We start from the raw sequence: 22,653 nt of genomic DNA, 5'->3' as shown, positions 1-22,653 counted from the left end.
ACCCCAGACTTACTGAACCAGAAACTCTTGGAATGGGGCCCAGTAATCTGTGTTTTAATAAGTCCTCCAGATAGTTCTGATGCATGCTCAAGTTTGATAACCACTACTCAACAGTATTCTATTCTGTGAATGTTCCACAACTGATTTATCCATTCTACTACGGATACACTTATATATTATTTCACGTTTGGGAGTTTCAAATTTGTGGATATTATAAATATTCTTGTACAAGACTTTTGGTGACAAGAGTCTCTCTGACATATACCTAGTGGTAAAATAACAGAATCCCAGAATCATAGGGTGTATGTATCATCAACACTCCATGATAACGGCAAATTATTTGCAAAGTAGTTCACCAGTTCACAGTCCCACTAGTAACATACGAAAGTTCCCTCTGCTCTACATCCTTGCCAATATTTGGTATTTTTCAGACATTTTAACTGTTGCCATCTTAGAGGGTTAAACACTTTTAAGCTATCCAAGTTGGGATCAAAAAACATGTATTAGGGAACAGAACTCCAGACATGAAATCATAGTATTACAAATATATTAGTTGGTGGGTTCGCATGGAATAGGCCTGATGTAGGAAGAATTTGGCATGCTGGAGAAACTGAAAAAGGTCAGTATGACTATACTATGGAGAGCAAGGTGAAACACAGTACAAAATGTTGTTGGGAAGTAAGGGAGGAACAAATCAGGGACCTTGTAGGTGTGCCAAAGACTTTGAATTGTATTCCTAGTGAAATGAAAAGCCAATGAAGGGTTTTAAGCACAAAATTTACATCATTATATTTCTATATCTGCATACATTTAAAATCTTTCAGGCACACATCCACTTCTACCTATGATGGGGTTGCTTAATGCTTCAGACTAATGCTTCTGCTGAAAACAACTAGAAAAGCTGGATAAAGCACAAATACATACACACACACACACACACACACACACCCCTGCTTAAAGGCATAACAGAGTTTTTGAGAAAACCAGGAGTTGAGGGGACAAAATCCTAGAAATGAGAGAACCACAAAGAGATGAGCCAAAATTCTGCGGCCACTCTTTCCCTTGGGACATTTGCCTAAACTAGGTGAGGGGTAAGGAGCTGAGGATCCAGGCAAAGAGCCTCAACAGAAATGCTATTAAGAGGCAAAAATACCAGAAGAAATTTTGGTAGTCTCTTGAGGAAAGAAAAACAAAAATTAGAGACCTGAGATGCCAAGATCCAAATAAGAAGGAAGGAACAGAAAACTATGCCCAACACTTAGCTGGTATTCCTCTCAGAATCTGCTGAATTCTGAAGCTGTGCAGGGCAGGAGGCTAAGAAGCCAAGGAGAAAGCTCCCCAAAAAAATTTCAGTGAGAGTTGTGATAATCTTACACTGCTAAGGAGAGAAAAAAACAGAGTTCTGAACTAGCCAGGGGGAGAAGTCATTGAGAACCCCCTATGCTCTTAGCTGAAGTTCCAAGAAAGCTACACCCTAGAAAGAGGCATTGGCCAGTGGCAGACACAGCTTTATCAAAACTAAAATAAAGCCTACAGTCAGCTAAGTCCCTAACTGGACTACAATAATCAGTTCCCCAATATGCCTGCCTAGAAGCTATTTTCTCTGGAGTAGAATAATATCATATACAACATCCACAGTTTTTCATACAAAATGTTGAGTATACAATTAAAGTTTATTAAGCATGCAAAGACACAAAGCCAAAACCCAGAGCTGAGGGTTGGGTCAGGGGGGAGAGACCACACACAAAGACACCACAAGTGATTCAGATATTAGAGTTGGTAGAAAAAGAGTCTAACTATGATTAATATGCTCAGAAGTATAATAACAAGTTGGAGAAATTCAGTGAAAAGGCAAAGAATTTCACCAGAGAGTTAGAATCAATAAAAAGGATCAAATGCAAAAAAATAAAAAATAAAGATCAAATATAATTTCTAGTACTCTAAAATTAAGAACTCAATAGATAAGACCAAACAACATATTAAACAGAGTGGAAGAGATGATTAATAAATTGGAAGGTAGGTCAAAATTCTTCAAAGCTGAAGAACAGAGAAAAATATAAAATGGAAAAGAAAGAAAAGAGTGTAAGATACATGTGTGATAAAGTAAAACAATCTAAATTATGTAACTTTGAAAACGTAGAAGAAGAAAGAATAGGACAGTAAAAGTATTTAAAGAGATACTAGCAAACTGATTAGAGACATCAATACACAAATACAAAGTTACTAAGAACCTCAGCAGGGTTGACAGCAAATAAACAACAGAAAATAGCCAATAATGCCAAACCTAGGGACATCACAGAAAAATGCATAAAAACTAAAGACGAAAAGAAAATCCTGAAAGCAGCCAGAGGAAAAAAGATACATTATCTTCAAAGAAGTAATAATACTGTTGGTAAATGACTAATGTTTCAACAGAAATAATGGAAGCCTGAAGACAATGGAATAATGTTTTAAAGTGCTGAACAAAAACTCAAACATAGAATTCCATACTTAGAGAAAATATTATTCAAAATGATAGTAAAATTAAGACATTTTTAGATAAGTAAAAACTGAGAGGATCTGTCACCAGCAAACCCTCACTTTAAAAAATGCTAATGAAAGTCTAACGGGCATAAGAAAATGATCCCAGATGAAGGCATGATAATATAGGAAAAAATAAAGAGCAATGGAAAAGGTAAACATGTGGGTAAATAAGAATGAATACTGATTGCTTAAAATAACAATAAAGATAATATCTAATAGGTTTTTAAAATAGGTAGATTAAAATGCATGACAATAACATAAAAGATGTGAGGGGGGTATATAGAATTAAAATACAATAAGGTACCTTATTATCCAGTGTTATATTTACCCAAAAGGAATGACAATATGTACACAGGATGACTTATAAATAAATATTTATAGAAGCACTGTTAGTGATATATAGAAAATGGAAACAATGCAAATGTCCATCTACAGGTGAACTGATAAGCAAATTAAATGGAATACTAATCAGCAAAAAAAATGAATAAAACACTGACAGGCTAAAAACTATGGATGAATTGCACAGCAGACATTATTATTGAGCAAAAGATGCCAGATGTAAGAGTACACACTATATGATGCCATTTTATGAGGTTTTGTCCAAGAAAAACTAATCTATGATGCTAACAGTCAGGACAATGGTTATCTTTGGGAGTATTAGAAACTGGAGAAGAGCAAGAGAGGACCTCTGGGAGGTAGGTGATGTTCAATTTCTTGATCTAGCTGCAGATTACCTCCATGGGTTCACTTCGTGGAAATGCATCAAGCTCTACATTTAGGATTGCTCACTTTTCTATATGTATTTCCAAAAAACGTTCTAAAAATATATTTCATAAGTACAGAAAGTTATATGCAGGATAACAAGACTGTATCAAGCATCAAGATTAAGAAACAAAGCATGACCGATATCATTGATATGTATGTTACTCCCTGATTACACCTCCACCCACCCCACCAGAGATAACTACTCTCATGAATTTGGTGCTCACCATTCCTCTGCACTATTTTATACTTTGACTCCTTATATAAGTTCACCTAAACAATATATAGAACTGTTTTGCATGTTTTTAAACTGTATATAAAAGATAATTTGATTTCTATTTTTTAAAGATCACTCTGAAAAGGGCACAAGGAAACTTTCCGGGATGACAGAATATTCTATATCTTATTTGGAGTGTTGGTTACATGGGTACATACATTTGTCAAAACTCATCAAAATGTACATTTAATATCTGTGCATTTCACTATAGGGAAATGTTATCTCACTTAAAACCATTTAAAAAATAAAATAGATCATTCTAGCTTCTTCATAGGCAATGGATGAGGACTGGACAGAAGTGGAATCAGGAAGGCCAGTTAAAGTATTACAGCAGACCTGGTGAGGGTCAAACTCACCTATCTGAGGAGTAAGGAAATAAAGTCAGGCTGTGGTCACAGTTCTTTGAGCAGCTTAACTGTAAAGTGGAGCAGTAACTGGAGGGAAGAGTGAAGCCAAAGAAGGAGTTCTTAAAAATGGAACATCAAGCTTGACCCTGTTGAGAGTCAACACTGAAGACAAAGAAGAGATGAGGACCCAAGGGAAAAACCAAGTCCTCTAGAATGTGAGAGGGAACAGGATGTGAAGTGCAGGTGGTTTGGTCTTTGCTGGGACACCATGTCTTCTTGTTTTTTAACTGGAAGGAAATAAAAAGGGTAGAGAAGCAGGAAAACTCGTTTGGTGGTGGAAAGACAAAGTAGTTTCCATCCAATGGCTGCTACTTTTTCAGTGATCATGGGTCATTATCTATAAAGGGTGGGGATCAGAGTGTTGAAGCCTGTGAAGAAGAAGGGTACGAAATTCCATTGGAAAAGGCTGGAAAAGCATCCCAGCACGGTGGGGAGGGGTTAAGAAAAATCAAAGGTTCCATTTTAGACAGGTTAAATGCCCAACAGGTAACCAACTTCTTGTAACATAGCATGGGCTCAGAATATTATTATTCATCTTTGCTTATGCTGCACGAAGCATGGCATAACACATATTAGGTACCCGAGAGAGAATGGATAAATGAATGAATGAAGATTAAATCTTTTTCATATTTTCTTAGCACATTTTTATATCGTTGGCCATATTCCACAATGGAACTGAAGAAAAAATAGAAATAATGCGCCTTATCAATCAACCGATAACAAATGCATTTTCCTTTTTCTCATTTTTAGTTCTGTGTGTTCTTGGAAGAAAGGCAATCTGTGTCTTCCGATGCTATAAATTCTTCATTTTATCTAAATAAATGACATGTTCATCTTCTAAAATAACTGTTAAGCAGAATTCACCAATGGGGCAATTCTCATAAAAAACTAAGAGACAGAATCTTTATCCTTACGTTAACACAATTTGTGACAATCATAAGGATATAGCTGGCAAAGAAATTAGAAGCTCTTGTCAAGGTGGATGGACCTAGAGTCTGTCATACAGAGTGAAGTAAGTCAGAAAGAGAAAAATAAATACCATATGCTAACACACATATATGGAATCTAAAGAAAAAAAAAGGTTCTGAAGAACCTAGGAGCGGGATAGGAATAAAGACGCAGACGTAGAGGATGGACTTGAGGACACGGGGAGGGGGAAGGGTAAGCTGGGACTGGAATGAAGTGAGAGAGTGGCATTGACATATATACACTACCAAATGTAAAACAGATAGCTAGTGGGAAGCAGCTGCATAGCACAGGGACATCAGCTCGGTGTTTTGTGACCACCTAGAGGGGTGGAATAGGGAGGGTGGGAGGGAGATGCAAGAGGGAGGGGATATGGGGACATATGTATATGTATAGCTGTTTCACTCTGTGATACAGCAGAAACTAACACACCGTTGTAAAGCAATTATACTCCAATAAAGATGTTAAAAAAAAAGAAAGGATTAACCTCATCTCTGTATTGGAGACGTTCCTGCTGCTGCTAAGTCACACGTGCATCACGAGCAGAGAAAACCTTTAGCTCATGTACAGGAATCTCAGCGCGGTCCCACCCAAACCTGGTCATCCTAGGAGACAAATTAGCACACGGTGCTGTTTGTTTATCATTTATCAATTATGAAATGAAAAAAGCTTATAAATGCATTACTTGCAGCAGAAATTGTTATTCGTTTTATTACACTAAGTTCCGTTTAAAAGGACTCCATTCATGCAAGAAGCACCGTTTTTGTTGGATGAACAGTCGGATTTTTACGCTTATAATTCAAGCATATACTTACTATGTATATTGAGTGCACTCTCCCAGTTCCTGTTGCCACAGCCAGACTGTAAATGCATATCTGTGGTCATGCTTAACTACAGTCATTCAGAACTTCAGCTGTCAAGTTTGGAGCTAATATTCTCACATATGCAGTTCATGCTCTACTCTTAAAAATAATTCCTTGTTTGCTATTAGAAGCTCCTAACATAATATACAAAATGGCAGGATCAATTTTTTAAAATAATATAGATCTTTAACTAAATGCAAATACAATGTATTTTTCTTCCCTGAAAATATCCCCTTCCTTCAGTAACTATAAACCCTGGCCAAGCAGTAAAACAGCACAACATGTTAAATATTAAAAAAACAAAACAAAAAAACCCACACACACAATATAGCAGTGTTTACAGGAAGGAAAGGAGGAAAACCTCAGTTTTGTGCTACACCATCCTCTGAGACACTCTCATTTTAAGTGTGGAGGCATCAATTATCTCTCCTTTGCTGGAAGGTCTACACATTTAAAGGTTCTGTAGGTCCACTAAGAAAATAAGCAACTGTTTCTCTGTATCATTAAACACAACAGGATACCAGCCTGTGCTGGTTTTAAAACACTAGCAAAATTCCAGCTGTTAACATTAAGGTTTACTATTTCAGTCTCCAGAGAAGCAGAGAGTTGTTCTGTTGCCAGAGCATTAGGACCGTACTTCAAGTTGTCAACTGCACAATATTTCTAGGACCAACGACTAGCTCCACTGCAGAATCTTGTAATCCTAGAGTCTGAAGAAACCTTGCAGGTCTCCTATTCCCATCTGACATCCAAGACAGGAATTTTTTCCCCCCAGCATCCCTGACAGAAGGTCAGCCTCTGTTTCAATTACTCCAGTGGGGGAGTTCTCAAAAGAAGATTCCCAAGGGATATGATGAAATGCTAGAACCAACCATTCAGACAGGGAATAAGGCTCCAGTAAGCCTGTAGGATACAGACAGCCTTGCCAGACAGTAAAACCAGACTTCCAAAAGAATGTGACTCAGAATCAGCAATCATAGAGGTGCAACGTTAAAACATGTAGACCCCCCAATTTTGGGACCATTCTAGGTCTTTTTATTGGCCTGAGAAGTAGCTCGTACAATCAGGAAAGCAAGGTGGCTTTTCTCCTGCTGATTTCTTAAAGTAAGAACTGATTCTTTCAGGCTCACAGCAAGGGTTTGTCAGGCTCAGAGAGGATCAAATCCCTCCCTTCTGAAAACCAAGCCAAGGGACCCCCTGGTGGAACTGCTAACGCTTAAAATACTCTTAACTTTGGTCTTAAAATTCTCACTACTGTAAACCAGAACATTTCGAGCCCTTCTTTTAAAGGTGTATATAGGCTACGCTGTAACTGAAGTTGTTTGGTTGGTGTCGGGTTGATGTGTGGGGTGGGGGGGGGGGTGTTTTAAGCGCAGCCCTTCCTCCCGCAGGGGAGTCTGGTTTATCCGACCAGGAAAGGCAAGTGTGCGGGGCTGAGCTGCCAGCACATCCCCAGGCGGACCCCGGGACGGGGCGGCCCGGCCCTTACCTGTCGATGCTGATCACGCACAGGGTCATGATCGAGGCCGTGCAGCACATGACGTCCATGGCGATAAAGACGTTGCAGAAGAAGTGGCCAAAGATCCACTTGCCCCCGATAAGGTCGGTGACGCTGACGAAGGGCATGACCGCCACGGCCACCGAGAGGTCGGCCAGCGCCAGGGACACGATCAGGTAGTTGGAGGGCTGGCGGAGCTTCTTGACGAAGCACACCGAGATCACCACCAGGCAGTTGCCGGCGATCGTCAGCAGCGTGATGAGCGTCAGGATGGAGCCGATCACAACTTTCTCGGCTCTGCCGTAGTTGATCTGCTCCCCGCAGCCGGAGGCATTGTCCGGGAGTGCGTCCCAGGTGGGCACGGGGCTGGCCGTCACCTCAGGGACCCCGTGCAGCAGGTGCGGCGCCCAGGAGCCCGCGACCGGGCCGGCGCCGTCGGGGCTCAGGTCGGGCAGCCCGCGTCCCACCTCTGGCAGGAGGAAAGAGCGGAGGTGCCCGTAGAGGTCCGGGCGGCCGCTGCTGTTAACGTCCATCATCGTGCCGCTGTGCGTCGCTGCCCATGGAGCCGGCGCCCCCGCCACGCGCTCCGTCTGCCGGCCCGGGGGCTTCACCTCGTCGGTTCCGCTCCGCTCGGCCCAGCCATGGGGCCCGTGCAGTCCGCTGGGGGGCGCCCCGGCTCGGCCTTGCGGCCCCGCACGTCCCGGTCCCCCAACAGCAGCGGACGACGCGGGAGCGCGGCCAGCCGGGGACTCCCTGCGGGAGGCGCCTCCAGCACCCGACGGACCCCCGAGACGCGCGGGATCGCGGGCCGGCGGGCCGGGCTCGGCTGGCCGCACCGCACCGCTCGCACCGCTCGCAGTCTTCAGCCGCCGAGTGGCTCGGCCGAGAGCGCCCGGGAGGCAGCGGCAGAAGTTGCGGAGAGCGCCCCGCCCCTCGCGCCCGCCGCCGCCGCCGCCGCCGCCGCCGCTCCCCTGCGGCAACCGCGCCGCGTCCCCGCCGCCAGCGCCGCCGCCGCGTCCGGCCGCTGCCCGCGCGCCCCGGGCTCCCGGACGGGTTTTCCCGGCTGCGCAGGGGCCGCCGTCTCTCCGGCGCCCCCCGGCACTGGGCGGGGGGCGGTGCTCCACGTGCCTCCCGGGATCCCGAGCCGCTTTGCCCGGGGATCTTTCCGCAGGAGGCTCACACTCCCTCCGACAGACCCGAACCTCCTCACTAGTGAACGACAGTTTGGTGGGGGGGAGGACTAGGGACCCCGCGGACGCTCGGACTCATTGCAAAATGAAGAACCCGGGGAGGGATTTTTTTTTTTTTTAATCTTAATTTAAAATAAACCTTTCTTAGCACTCCACCAAGCAACAAACATACTTCCGTTTCCTATTTTGACCACTGATGGGAGAAAGCGAAGATGGAAAAAGAGAAGCGGCTGAATGGGGGTGGGGGTGGGGGTGGGAGCTCAGAAGAAGGAGAAAAGGGAGAGGGAGGGACGCCTGGGTCCTGACACCTAGGAGGAGATGGGGGCTCTGGGGAAGGGACCTCCAGAGGGCTTCAACCCATTGTGACCAACCCTCCAGGCGTCTAGAAACAAGCCTCTCAGCTCTGAAAATAGACCTTGGCTGCTTTTACATTCAGACTTCAATGCCTAATATATTAAAATGAGGGTTAATTCTCCCATGGCATTCTGGAAATCTTGCACATAAGAGAAGAAATGACCGGTTATAAATGTTCTGCAGAATCCTGGATGTGTATGTTGATTTAATTAACGCCTATTGCCTAAAATCGCCTTGGTATGGAAACCCTGTCAGAGTGGCTGATTTTTATTATCTGTGAGACTTATTTCACTCCATTTTGTTTAAAGATTTTATCGGAAGCCAGCAGTGATTTCTTTAGTTTAAAGACTAAGAATAATCAAATCTGTTTTCTTTTCTAGTTAGACCCTAGCGGATCATAAATAAGAAAAGGAACAGGAACCTCAAAATGTATTGATGTGAGCGCTGGGTAACACTCCTCATTCTTCAGGGTGGGTATTAGCCCTGTTTTTCCAGATCGGGAAACACAGTTGCTATTGCAATCAGCTGGTAAGTAAGAGGTTTCAAACCCAGGTTTATCTGATTACTATGTTCATATTCTTCCCTCTACACGTTCCAAAAAAATTTTTTTAAGTAGAAAAAATAAATCCCTAAATCATGGGCCAATGCTGACCGCTCTTTCACTACTGTGAACATGTCAGAGGCTCTCTTCTGTCTGGGGTAAGCGGATCAACACATTCAGAGGAAGAGTGGAGCATAACATGTAGACCACAAAACAATACTACTTCATGGTTAAGAGGATGGGTGAGGAAATTTCTTCAACCTTACTTAAGTTAGTATTAAACATAATTTCAGACAAAAGAAAACTAGTTTGTAGCTGGAAGGCATCTGAGAAACCATTTGTTCACCCTGCAATACAGAGAGGGAAATAGAGGCTGGGACAAGTTTAATGACTTGTTCAAGATCACTCATGACTACATTGAAATGTCTCAGGTTTTTGGTTTTTGAGGTTTAGAATTGTCTCAAGGACTCTAAAATTCCTTAAGTTAGTAAATTTCACAAGCTACTTGGGACTTTTCTCATTTTAACTTAGTTTAACTCATTTTGACTTTTCTCATTTTTTTTTATCTACCTTGAGTACTCTAATCAGGGTCAGCTTACTTTATGTCTTGGCTCTTTTAAATAATATTCCACATTAATTAATTATACAAAGAATTTGAAAAGCAATATTTTTTATTTGAGTTTACAGTCAATATAATTTGCCACCTACACTCTGGTCAGCCCTTACCCAGCCCACTTATGTTTCATAGCTGCTTCTGATGTTTTCTGCTTTTGTTTTTTCATTGTAGACATATAAATGCACCAAATAATCAGTAAAATACTACTTTCAAATTTACTTCCTCTTCCATTTTCAGTATAGCATCAGGTCCAAACTCCCCTTTTTATACAGAAGTCACTTATATTATCCCTGGTGATGGCTGAGTGTATTTCCTGAGAGTTGCTAGGTTTTTCATTTATAAGTTATCACAGTGCATAAACACAGTTATCGAAAATCTCAGCTTCTGCAGCATTACCTTGCTTATGTTGAGTTTAAATTTCATCTATCATTGTATCATTCCAAAATCCAGACAGAACAATTTGGAATTCTTTCTGTCTCCCTCTAACCTTGAATAACAAATAATCATATCTTAATAAAAATATTAAAATCTCATTTATCCTTTTCCATAATTTTCTCACACAAAAAAAGCTAAAGATACAGCTTCACAAAATATTCATAAAAATACCTAAACATTCACCTAAATGTGTTGTTTTGCCCTTGGTTTCCTGGGGGTTTAAAATCCATATCAAGGTGTTGCTGCCTTTCTCCTCCCCCTGCCAGCCTACTCTGGCTCTTCTATTGGAGATAATAAGAGAGGGGTTGGCATCTAAATCAAATCACGTCTTCAGTTTTAATCCCTTTGATTTCTTTCATTGAAAAAATAACTCTGCTACTTTAAAAAGTACCAAACCTTGTGTAGACTCTCATTTCCTATAACAGCATTTTCCTAAAATTGTCAATGAGGGTACCTGAAATGACAGCTTTCTGAGGTTTCCAACTGGCAATCTCCTGCACTCAAAACTGCTCTGGGGGAGTACAGAAGAGTAGCCGCATCCTACAATAAGAATTATCGTCTTTTTATAAGCTCTTCTTCCTGTAGGTACACATCTGGCTCATCTAAATGCATGTGCTTAATCATATCTCCGCAGGCCCACACATACCCATCCGGAGGACATATGCTTAGGAGGGCTTATTTTCCCATAAACCAGCATACTCTGACAGTCTAGATTTACTTTAAGAAACACAAGGAAAATAAAGCTTTCTATGCCATAGGATTCATTGGCAACACACTGGTCAGTTAAGCATACTAACGTCATGCTGACTGGGGCTCTAGTAATTTCCAGTGCCCAATGAGGCTGACTTTCTACAGGACTACTCTTGCACTTCTCCAAAGTTTTTCAGCTACTTACTTGTACACCCCATTGGCTCACTCAACTAAACTAATTGTCTGGGTGTTGACCCCAGAATTGGATGAGAAAAGACTAGGAAAACGATGCTTAGATAGGTATAGTGCTAAGATTAGTGCATATAAATATCCAAATCCTACCCTGTGTACCAGTCGGGTTGTAGAGCAGTAGCACAGAGCCAGAACACACATCCTAGCAACTGTCAACACAGATATTGGGAGGCCCAGTTGGGATAAAAGGTAGTCTGGGACACAAGAATGTCCCCATCTCTGTGACAATCCCCCTCACCATGGTTAGTCTCACACTTTCTAGGCTCTGAAGGCTCTTAAAGCACTTTTTTCACATCTTTATTATAGCACTTACTGGTGCATTACACTTTATGTTTACATGACTGTCTTTTCCAGCAGACTGTGAACTCCCCAAAGGCAAGGATATTTTCTTATTCCCGCTACATAATAGGTGCTCAATAAATGTTTGTCAAAGTGTAGGAAAATGCCTATAACCAAGAGTCCTTCATGATTTAAAATAATTCCTCAGCTTAAAAGTGAATAGTGAGTTTTGTTTTGATTCAGATATATATGTCCTTTAATTGTGATACTTTCACTTGCATTTTCCCTTAATGCTAACTAGAAAAAATGTATTTTTTTCCCCCTTTGGTTCCATTTAGAAAATGTTCATTCTCTTTACAAAGTAAATGTATCCTTTAAAATTTTTTCTCAACAACAATAAGAAAATATGAACAGAAAATCAGAGAATGGATAGATCCAAGAGCACTTAACTTATTTTTCTAATTACTCCATTTTTTCTTACTGTGACCATCTCGAAATATAAGTGGTACATGCTCACCCTCTAGTGGTGAATCTATTCCTCATACAAATTCCACACAGAGAGAACTTCCATGGAAAGCTCTTTTCAGGGAACAAATTGGACAATGTCAGCTTCCATGGTCCAAACCTGAAGGACTAATTGAAAGAAAAATTAAGTCCTTCACCTTAAAGAAAAACAGGTAATATGAGCATTCACTCATTGATTGAGTCAACATTTATTGAGCGTCTAATACATACCAGGTATTGTTTTAGGAGTTCTTTTTTTTTTTTTTTTGAGCTATTTGAACATTTATTTGTGGTAATCAGTATGTAAAATAAAATATTTTGTATACAGTAATGACACATCCGAAAGAATATTATTTATTGTCTCCAAATTTGAGATATAAATTTCCATGTGTGATTCCATGAGTGAGGATCTCTATAATTTATCACTCACTTATTTAACCATGAAACACATTTGCTTGAATTGTGGCTTTCAGCTTTTCTTTTTTATTTATTTATTTATTTATGTATTTATTTAATTTTTTTAACATCTTTATTGGAGTATAATTGCTTTACAATGGTGTGTTAGTTTCTGCTTTATAACAAAGTGAATCAGTTATACATATACGTATGTTCCCATATCTCTTCCCTCTTGCATCTCCCTCCCTCCCGCCCTCCCTATCCTGCACCTGTAGGTGGTCACAAAGCACAGAGCTGATCTCCCTGCGCTATGTGGTTGCTTCCCACTAGCTATCTATTTTACGTTTGGTAGTGTATATATGTCCATGCCACTCTCTCTCTTTGTCACATCTTACCCTTCCCCTTCCCCATATCCTCAAGTCCATTCTCTAGTAGGTCTGTGTCTTTATTCCCGTCTTGCCACTAGGTTCTTCATGACCTTTTTTTTTTTTTCCTTAGGAGTTCTTTTTAAAAAGGACACGTTAAGTTGGAGATCCTATTGGACATCCAAGTGGAGATGTCATATAGTCAGATACAAGTTCAGGAGAAGATCTCTCAGGAAGAAGAGCAGATAGAGAAGAAGCCTGAGGAATTAACCCTAGGATGCTCCAACATCCTGAGGTTGGGGAGAGGAAGAGAGACCAACAAAGCCGGAGGAGAGACCATTGAGTTAGGAGGAAAACCAAGAGAGATTGGATGCTCAAAGGCAAGGGAGGAAGATGTTTCAAGGAGAAGAAATTGATGAACTCGGCCAAATGCCAAGTAAGGAAAGAACTATTCCAGTGAAGTGGCAGGAATAAAAGTAGACTAGAATGGGTTCAAGAGATCATGAGGAGAGAGAAAATGGCAACTGGGTGGGCAGACAACTTTTGGAGTAGTTTTATTCAAAAGAGTAGCAGAGAATTGGGCAGAAGCTAGAGGGACATGTGGTATTTAAAGATAAGTAGAATAGAAAGAAGAAAGTCTTTCATTGAAGAATTGATAGGCTGCATCTTATACTACATTTTCTAATCCCCTGTAGAATTTTAGGAATCCTTCTACAGTTGTCAAAATAATATGTGATATGAAAATTGCCATTATTTTCATGTCCGCATTTCCAGGCAAAACTATCCCTGATCCAGTCATTCAATAAACATGTACCAGCTATATATGAATAGGCACTCTGCTAAGTGCTAGGGATGAACAAATAAGGCAAAATTCTCCACTCTGCAGGTGTTCATTACCTGGTGAAAGAGACAGACTAGATACAGTGCAATATGAAAAGCCTCATAATATAAGTATGAAACAAAGATGTGGGAGTCCAGAGGAAAGGAGCATTGGCTCTTCCTGGGGAGACCAAAGAATTCACAGAGCTAACACTTCCTCTCAGGCAGAAGTTTCATCAGTAGACTGGAGGAAAGGGGAGTGCAATGCCAACAGGGGTCCATTAATATGTGGAACACTTGCCATAACTGCATCATATAAAATGCAGTGGGAACGGCGAGGGTAGACTTCTTGGGGGCCAATCATAAAGAATCACGTGTGCCATGCAAGGTACGTATGAACTTTACTCTGCAAGAAGGGTCATATTTTTCTAAAATTAAATGTGACTCTGAGCCCCCACCCTATTTATCTGATGGGCAATTCAGCTACAGTCATTATTGTGGCTCCCTCTTCCCCTGCCCTACCCTGAGGTTCCACTGATGGACCTGGAGTCTTGTACCCAAAGCAGACCATTCCACAAGGCTGCTCTGTTTCTCCCTGTTGTCCAAGACCACACAATCCCACAAAGCAGCACTGCTGCTCCTGTGTCCTTCAGGAGCATGGGAGCCTTGGCTGAGACTGTACACCCAGAGTCTAAGGGTCCACGGCCCTCGGTGAACGGAGCACCCATCCCGCAATAGGTCTGCCCGCCTCCCTGAGGGTCCCTACTACGTGAGGAAAAGCAAACCGCATCTTCCCTATAGTCAGGAAATGTATTCCTTTCACTTTCTAAAACCACCCTCCCCCAAAAACAGACACTGATCCTACAATTACCTGGCATGAACGCTTAAATGTTACTGGCCTGGGATTTTGCCCTTCGGGGTACATTTGGCAATGTGTGGAGACACCTACTGTTATTACAACCGGACAGATGCTACTGGCATCAGTAGTTAGAGGCACAGGACAACCTCCCACAACAAAGGATTATCTGGCCCAAAATGGCAACAGTGCTAAGGTTGGGAAACTACGTTATTGATTACATTTTAAATTGCAAATGCACAACTTGAGAAATAAAAATATTTAATTGATTTTTAAAAATCAGTATTCCTTTGATTTATAAATTTTTAAAAATACTTTTATTTATTTTTGGCTGCATTGGGTCTTCATTGCTGTGCACGGGCTTTCTCTAGTTGTGGCGAGTGGGGGCCACTCTTCTTTGCGGTGCTCAGGCTTCTCATCATGGTGGCCTCTCCTGCTGCGGAGCATGGGGGCTCTAGGTGCGCGGGCTTCAGTAGTTGTGGTGCATGGGCTCAGCAGTTGTGGCTTGTGGGGTCTAGAGCGTAGGCTCAGTAGTTGTGGCACACGGGCTTAGTTGCTCCACGACATGTGGGATCTTCCTGGACCAGGGATTGAACCTGTGTCCCCTGCATTGGCAGGTGGATTCTTAACCACTGTGCCACCAGGGAAGTCCTTATTCCTTTGATTTAGACTGGAAACTTGATGAATTTTTTTTTTCCTGAACCAAAATAAAGTACAGAGTTAGTTTCAGGTATTATTATTATTATTATTTTGCATCATTGTCTACAGTACAGAATCCAACCTTGATTCCTCCAACTGGAAGCAATATTTAGTTGTATTCATTTTTAAAACCAAAGACTATTGTACAGAAATAAAAATACTTCTGAACATAGATAAATTCTTTGCACAATGGATTTTATATTCGAGGCAATAATTCTCAACTTATGAGATTCAGAACCCCCTGTTTTAGTCAGTTCAGACTGCTATGACACATTACCAAAGACTGGGTGTCTTAAACAACAGAAATTTATTTCTCACAGTTCTGGAGCTGGGAAGTCAGGTTCTGGTGAGGACCCTCTTCCCGGTTTGCAGATGTCCATCTTCTTGCTATGTGCTCATATGGCAGAGATCACAGAGAGAAGAAGCAAGCTTTCTCATTTCTCTTCTTATAAGGGCACTAATCCCATCATGAGGGTTCCACCCTCATGACCTAACTATCTCCCAAAGGCCCCATCTCTAAATACCATTACATTTGGGGTTAGAATTTCAGCAGATGAATTTGGGGGTACACAAACATTCAGTCCATAGCACCTGCTTTTTAAATAAAATATATTTTGTAGTAATAGAGGAGAGAATAAATAAATATGTATTTAAGTATATGAATGCTTGGGCACCACTGTATCAAAAATATAGCAGATGCCTATATCTACTTATAACAAATATGTTTATATTTTAATATGTTTAAATATAGATTTAAGATAACTAACTGAATATTGTCAATAGTTCTAACTTACGCATAATATTTTGAAGTGAGAGCTAAATACATATATATATTTACTTATTTAACATATATCAGATAGTATATAAGATGACGTATGTATGTGTGGGTATGTCTGGTAATATGTACATATATGAATCACCATGAATGTGACTGCTGTAAATGCAGAGTGATACAGGTGTGCCACATTGTCAACTCGAATAACAAAAGTAGTGTTGCTGCAATGACATAATTTTTTGAAATGGGGAACAACTCTTATAGTTCTCTTATACATGTAGTTCCAACCAACTCTCATAGTGCCAAGCAAAGCAAAGTACAATCTTCCCTCTAGTTACTCAATAGTTATACTCCTATAAAGTTCTGTGCCTATAAAAATTGTGAAAAAATTGCCGTGCTTTTATATGTAAAACCTATTTAGGTTCTAGGCTCAGGTAGTGATAAGCAAGCTCTACCCCATGTGAATGTCTGGCTTGATATTCAAAAGTCATACAAGATGAGGGACAAGTGTTCATTGTATGAGACTTTCTCATTCACTGCAGCATAGTTAACACTTCTGGCCCCTTCCTACTAAAAGCTAGTGTCAACCACCTCACTTCTCAATTATAGTGACAATGATAAGATTAAAACAACAAATTACTATGACAAGCGAAAAAAAAAAAACATACCCACACAAATTTTCAAATGCCCCCCTAGGGTTAGCTGAGAGGTAGAATAGAGGGTCTGAACACTGTTGTGGACCTCTGATTTAAAAAGGGTTGAGCAGATAAAAACAAGGTCTTACTGTACAGCACAGGGAAGTACATTCAATATCCTGTGATAAACCATAATGGAAAAGAATATGAAAAAGAATGTATATATATGTATAACTGAATCACTTTGCTGTACAGCAGAAATTAACACAGCTGTAATTTTACAGCTGTAAATCAACTATACTTGAATAAAATAATTTTTAAAAAAATAACGAAGGGTTCAGTAAACGTTTTCTGTAATTTACAACAGATAGTAGATATTTTAGGTTTTGTGGGCCAAGATGCAAAATTGAGGCTATTATGTAGGTGCTTAAATAGAAAAACTTCCTTTTGTAATTTTTAATCACATTAGTGATATTAATTGAAAAGGGCAAATTAAGCAGATTGTCATAAAGTTTCAAGGTTTAAATCATAGTATCTTTTTTTGGATCATAGTCTTCAACTCCACATTGGTGCTGCACTATGAGGTTAGACCATAATTTTCACATCTGGAAAGCAGTTTCTATGCCAAAAGTGAGCTAGATTATTCCTAGCCAGATCAGTTTCCCAAAGACACAATTTTGCTATATATGAACAAATCAGTTTATATGCTTTTTCAAAAGGTGGGGAGAGAGAGTATTTAAAGGGGTTATAGCATCGACAAAAGAAGCAAATCTGGTCCAGCCTCCTGTGGTGAGCCGAGGTGGAGATTTTTTTCCTTGATAGCATCAGTAAGTAAATTTCTTTCAGCACTTCAAAATTTTCTCAGCATCCACTATATGCACTACAGCTATTTGGAGCACAAACTGTGTGGGTCATGGTCAATTATGATGGCTATTATTTGTATAGTTTCTAAGCTTAAAGCTCAAAGTGGTTCTGGCCTATAGTATAATAAATTGGCTAAAATTCTGTGTCTTGACAAAATGTCGCATTGTGCTTATGTTTCATGAGTCTGATGTTAACACTGACCGCTGCAGGAGTCCCATCTGTAGTCATGGTTACCAATTCTAACACGTCTACTTTAAAATGCTCAAAATTTTTCTCCATACACAAAAATAAGCCACTTCCTAATGATGTGCCTTGTTTGAGCACCATTTCCAAAAGATATTTAGTCATATCAAAATTCTCAACACACATAACTTTTATATATCTACTTACTTACCAGCTGTAATAGAAAATGCCAGAAATAACCTAGTTTTTTCATGCAATTTACCCTGCAAGTTCTAAGCTATATTTCCAACATACTGAGATTAGAGTTTGCAAATGCTAGTTTCTGTTTAGGACCTGTTCTTTCTTTTGCCTTCAATAAATATTCTTTGCAAACTAGTCTTCAGTAAAAAAAGAAAGTTTTAGTTGCCTGAGCAGTTTTTTCCTTCACTTAATACACAACAATTTCCCACTACGGGGCATATACCCAGAGAAAACCATAACTCAAAAAGACACATGCACCCCAATGTTCATTGCAGCACTATTTACAATAGCCAGGTCATGGAAGCAACCTAAATGTCAATCGATAGACGAATGAAGAGGATGTGGTACATATATACAATGGAATGTTACTCAGCCATAAAAAGGAACAAAATTGGGTCATTTGTAGAGACATGGATGGACCTAGAGACTGTCATACAGAGTGAAGTCAGAAAGAGAAAAACAAATATCATATATTAACGCATATTTGTGGAATCTAGAAAAATGGTACAGATGAACCGGTTTGCAAGGCAGAAATAGAGACGCAGATGTACAGAGCAAACGTATGAACACCAAGTGGAGAAAGGGGAGGTGGGATGAACTGGGAGATTGGGATTAACATATACACACTAATACGTATAAAATAGATAACTGATGAGAACCTGCTGTATAGCACAGGGAACTCCACTTCGCTGTACAGTAGAAACTAACACAACATTGTAAAACAACTATACCCGCCCCCCCCAAACAAAATACACAACAATTCAAGGCAGCATCACTGCAGTGGTTCTATCAACTTGACTGGGCCACTGGATGCCCAGATAAGTGGCAAACATTCTGGCTGTGAGTTTGAGTTTTTTTCTGAATGAGATTAGCATTTGAACCAGTAGATTGAGTAAAGCAGATTAACCTCCATAATGTAGGTGGGCTTCATCCAATCAGTTGAAGACCTGAATAGAACAAGAGGACTGACCCTTCTAATAGGGGAGGATTCCTCCTGCCTGACTGCCTTCAAGCTGAGTCAGGGGTGTTCCCCTTTCACTGGACTCAAACTGAAATATCACCTCTTCCTGAATCTTGAGCCTGCCTGCCTTCAGACTGGAACTATACCATCAGCTCTCCTGGGTCTCCCACCTGCCAACTGCAGATCTTGGGACTTGTCAGCCTCCAAAATCACACAAGTCAACTTCTTTTTAAAAATCCCTCTCTCTCTTTCTCTCTCTCTCACTATATGTATATATATGTACACACACACACACACACACACACACACACACACATACACACATATACACTCTTGGTTCTGTTTCTCTGGAGGACCCTGACACTAATACAATCACTTATTTTACTTGCATTAAAAAAAAACTGTATTGAAATTTTAGCCCTTTTCTTTCCATTCGTTTCCATCACACATCTTTTCCAGGTACCAATCATAGTTCTTCTTTTGATTTCTTTCGTAATAACGTCTTAAGTTGTATTCTTTTGTCACAGGCATACTTTGCATCTTAAAAAGGTAGGAATACTCCTTATTTTTACAATGATAATTTTTATAATACACCAGACTTCTTCACCTGTGTTTCGTTTTCAAACTTTTGATAGAAACATAGATATAAAAAAAATTCACTTTCATCTTAATCGCACTTTAAAAAAAAAAACCCTACCATTGCAAGCAGGGATACTCACAGCCTAGAAGATGGACAAATTCTTATGCTATCAGGTCAGTAAGGGGAGTTTCTGAGGGAGGAATTATTGAGAGAGGCTCCTTGAATTGGTGATGTCCTGTGGAGTCCCATTTGAGTTCTAGACTTAGCAATTAACTCCTCTAGTATGCTTTACCAGGGCCCCTGGGAAAAGCTGGACAGGTGATTCACTGTACAGACTTACCAGCCATGTGATGAATAGGGGCAAATGCGAGCCTGGTCGGAGGAAGGGCATCTTTTTCTGATCGGCACAGGAGCTCCAGTAAGTGCTCCATCATTGGGAACAAGAGGGGGTGTTCTATTTGGGTTGCTGGTGTATCATGTCAGTCTACCACATGCATAGTTCAGGGAATTTCTGGCCATGTGTTTAGGTAATTGAATACATCCAAAAGTGCTACAACTCGGTTGACATGGGTATGAAGGTAAACAAGAGGTCATGGGTTTATTTATTAAATCTGCAACTTTTTACTGAGTACCACCTAATTTATACCAGTTCTGGATACATGCCAGACCTCTGCATCTTGGTGCTCCTCGATTTCATGCATCAAAATTTAATTCAAGCATCACCTCCTCCAGGAAACTGTCCCATATCCTCTCCAAATCTCCCAAACTTCTCCCTCAATCTGGAAGAGAAGACCCTGCCAGATGTTTTTGACACATCTGTGCAAGTCATAATATTGCTTTCTTGCCTTGCCCCACCTCAGCCTTAAGCTGACAGAGGACAGGGAGCCCAGAGGAGTGTTTCTCAGCTCACTCAGGAAGGGTGAGCCAAGTCAGAAGAGGATAAGGGCACAGACCAACTGAGCATGCACTGACACTGAGGGGCCAGCCCAAGAAAGAGAGGTCCTCAGGGAGACCCAAAAGGGCTGGAACATTGTTTTGAATGCTAAAGCCCATTTTCTCTTTCTGAGCTCCCTAAGGAAGAGGAAATAACTGAAGAGTCATCCTCTTTGAGCCCAGGACTCCTACTTGATATAATAGGAATAACAATAACAATATTGGCTGGTTATGAGGATTAAATCAGACAGTAGATAGGAAGTATGTAATTATACAGCACTATTATCTTCCAGTCAGAAATTTCCAAGGTCTTCTAACTCCAGATCCTTTCTGCTCTAGGAACCCACCCCCCAGGCCCACCTCTGACCCCTCTTCCCTGCTCCTCTCCCCTATGCCATCGTCCCTTTTCCCTCTTCCCATTCCTCCTCCCCTCTTCCCATTCCTCCTCCCCTCTTCCAACTGCATCCTTTCCACCTCTCTCCCTCCCTACTCCCTCTTTCCTCTTCCTCCAGCCCTCCATTCTCTTCTTCCTTTCCCTCTTCTTCTCTCCCTCCTCCCTTCCCATCCTCCAACTCTCCTCTCTGCTTGCTTTGCCCAGGAGACAGTACACCAAGTGAGAACTGAACCAAGCTACCTGGATCCAAATGTAGGTCTACCACGATTAACTAAGCCTTAGATGACTCAGATGTAAAATGCAGATGTTGCTAAAAAGCAGGACTTAACTCACAGTTGCTTTGAAAATTAAATAGATATGTAGGTAATTACTTAGCAAATAGGCTTGCCCTCAGTAAAGTGCTCAAGTGTTATCCATCCATTTTCCTTCTTGCCCTTTTTCTTCCTTGTCACCTAAGCCCACGGTGAAGATGAGAAAAGAAGTCTAAAGGGTACAGTTCACAGCAACAGCACCATGACTTTCAAAGAAAGAAGCTCTCTGTAGTCTAATGCTGGCATCAAATAATGAGTCATCTTATTCACCTTCACCACACATATTTCTGACCAATCTAGATTTTGTGGTCATAGGTGAAGACCTGTGAAATTAACATCAGATTTTCTGATGAAAAGCAAAGGGTTTGTTTTATATGACTTTGTTCTATTTACAGAAGTACATTTTTCTTCTGTTCTTACTCAGGAAATACCAAGTATTGGGAAAGCAAAAGATTTCTTCTTTACTAAATTAAACCAAAAGGAGAATTACATGCTACTACATGGGACAGATCCCTCTTAAAATTCTCTTCTGAGACCAAGAAAGAAATCATGAAGAGGAGTACAAATCAAGATGTGGCCCTATAGACCAGAGACTGTGTATTGTTTGTGATAAGTCAGCACAGAAATAGGAAATGTTTAGAAACTTTCACAGCCATTAGGCATTGTCTGGATGCCCAAGCCCCCCAGTTAGTGGACTCTTCTTATTCAGCTGAGTACAGAGCAGTTCCGATGTTAGATTAGTCTTCTGAGGCCAGATCTACCTATTGGTAATGCACAATGGACCACGTACTGCTCCTAGAAGAATGGGGGGGGGGGCGGGGGGCGGGGGGCGGCGGGCGGCGGCGACCTGGCCCTTCATCACAGACGTTTGAGAAGCACTGATGTAAACTATAGTTCCATAGTTTTATGTTCTCGGATCACTGATTTATCAATCTTTAAGACGAGTTCATTTACACGAAGTTCAAAAATGTGGAAACATCAAATGTGTGGGATTTGATTGTACATTTCTTAGATGGAAAACTGTAAAACATTTTAATTTTGCCCCTCCTTGTCTAACCGGTTTTTGGCTAAACCAGTGTTGGAGCTAACCGCTCATCCTAGAGAGAAGCCTGTCATCTCGTGGCTGAGGACGTTGACTGTAAGGAAGGGTAGCGTGCTGTGGCACCGCCAGTTGTGATTGGGCAAAAAGACCTTTTTCTCAGGCAGTCCTCTTTTAGGTCAGTTTCTCCATTTCCCCGTTAAGTCCATTTTATAAACAACGGAATGGACTTTAGGGGAGGGAAAGAAAAACGGGTTCCCTACTACTTTTTAAGCGTTTCCGGCCCTTAGCAAATGGGTTTGGTTCACGGTAGGCGCTCAATAAACGCTGTATACGTACATTTTGAAAGAATCACTTTCTACATTATTTCATAGGAGGAACGGTGGAAGATGTGAACTCCTCCGGGAGAAACCAAACATTCTCATTCGGAAGAAGACGAAGAAGGA

General features: G+C 41.0%; 1 protein-coding gene across 3 annotated transcripts in view; it reads right to left on the bottom strand.

The window, feature by feature from the left end:
• The window catches only part of HTR7 (5-hydroxytryptamine receptor 7), a 94,090-nt gene extending 85,864 nt beyond the window's left edge, over positions 1-8,226 (bottom strand). For all 3 annotated transcript variants that reach the window (XR_005016788.1, XM_036828318.1, XM_036828317.1), the window contains exon 1: positions 7,288-8,226. Coding sequence is in view for 2 of the 3 variants with exons in the window: in XM_036828318.1 (XP_036684213.1) it covers positions 7,288-7,832 (545 nt within the window). In the remaining variant the exon portion in view is untranslated. The remainder of the gene's footprint in view (positions 1-7,287) is intronic.
• Between the last annotated feature and the right edge of the window lie 14,427 nt (positions 8,227-22,653).

Source organism: Balaenoptera musculus, chromosome 16 (assembly GCF_009873245.2).
Source record: "Balaenoptera musculus isolate JJ_BM4_2016_0621 chromosome 16, mBalMus1.pri.v3, whole genome shotgun sequence".
Taxonomy (NCBI): domain Eukaryota; kingdom Metazoa; phylum Chordata; class Mammalia; order Artiodactyla; family Balaenopteridae; genus Balaenoptera; species Balaenoptera musculus.
This window is presented reverse-complemented; position numbering and strand designations above follow the sequence as displayed.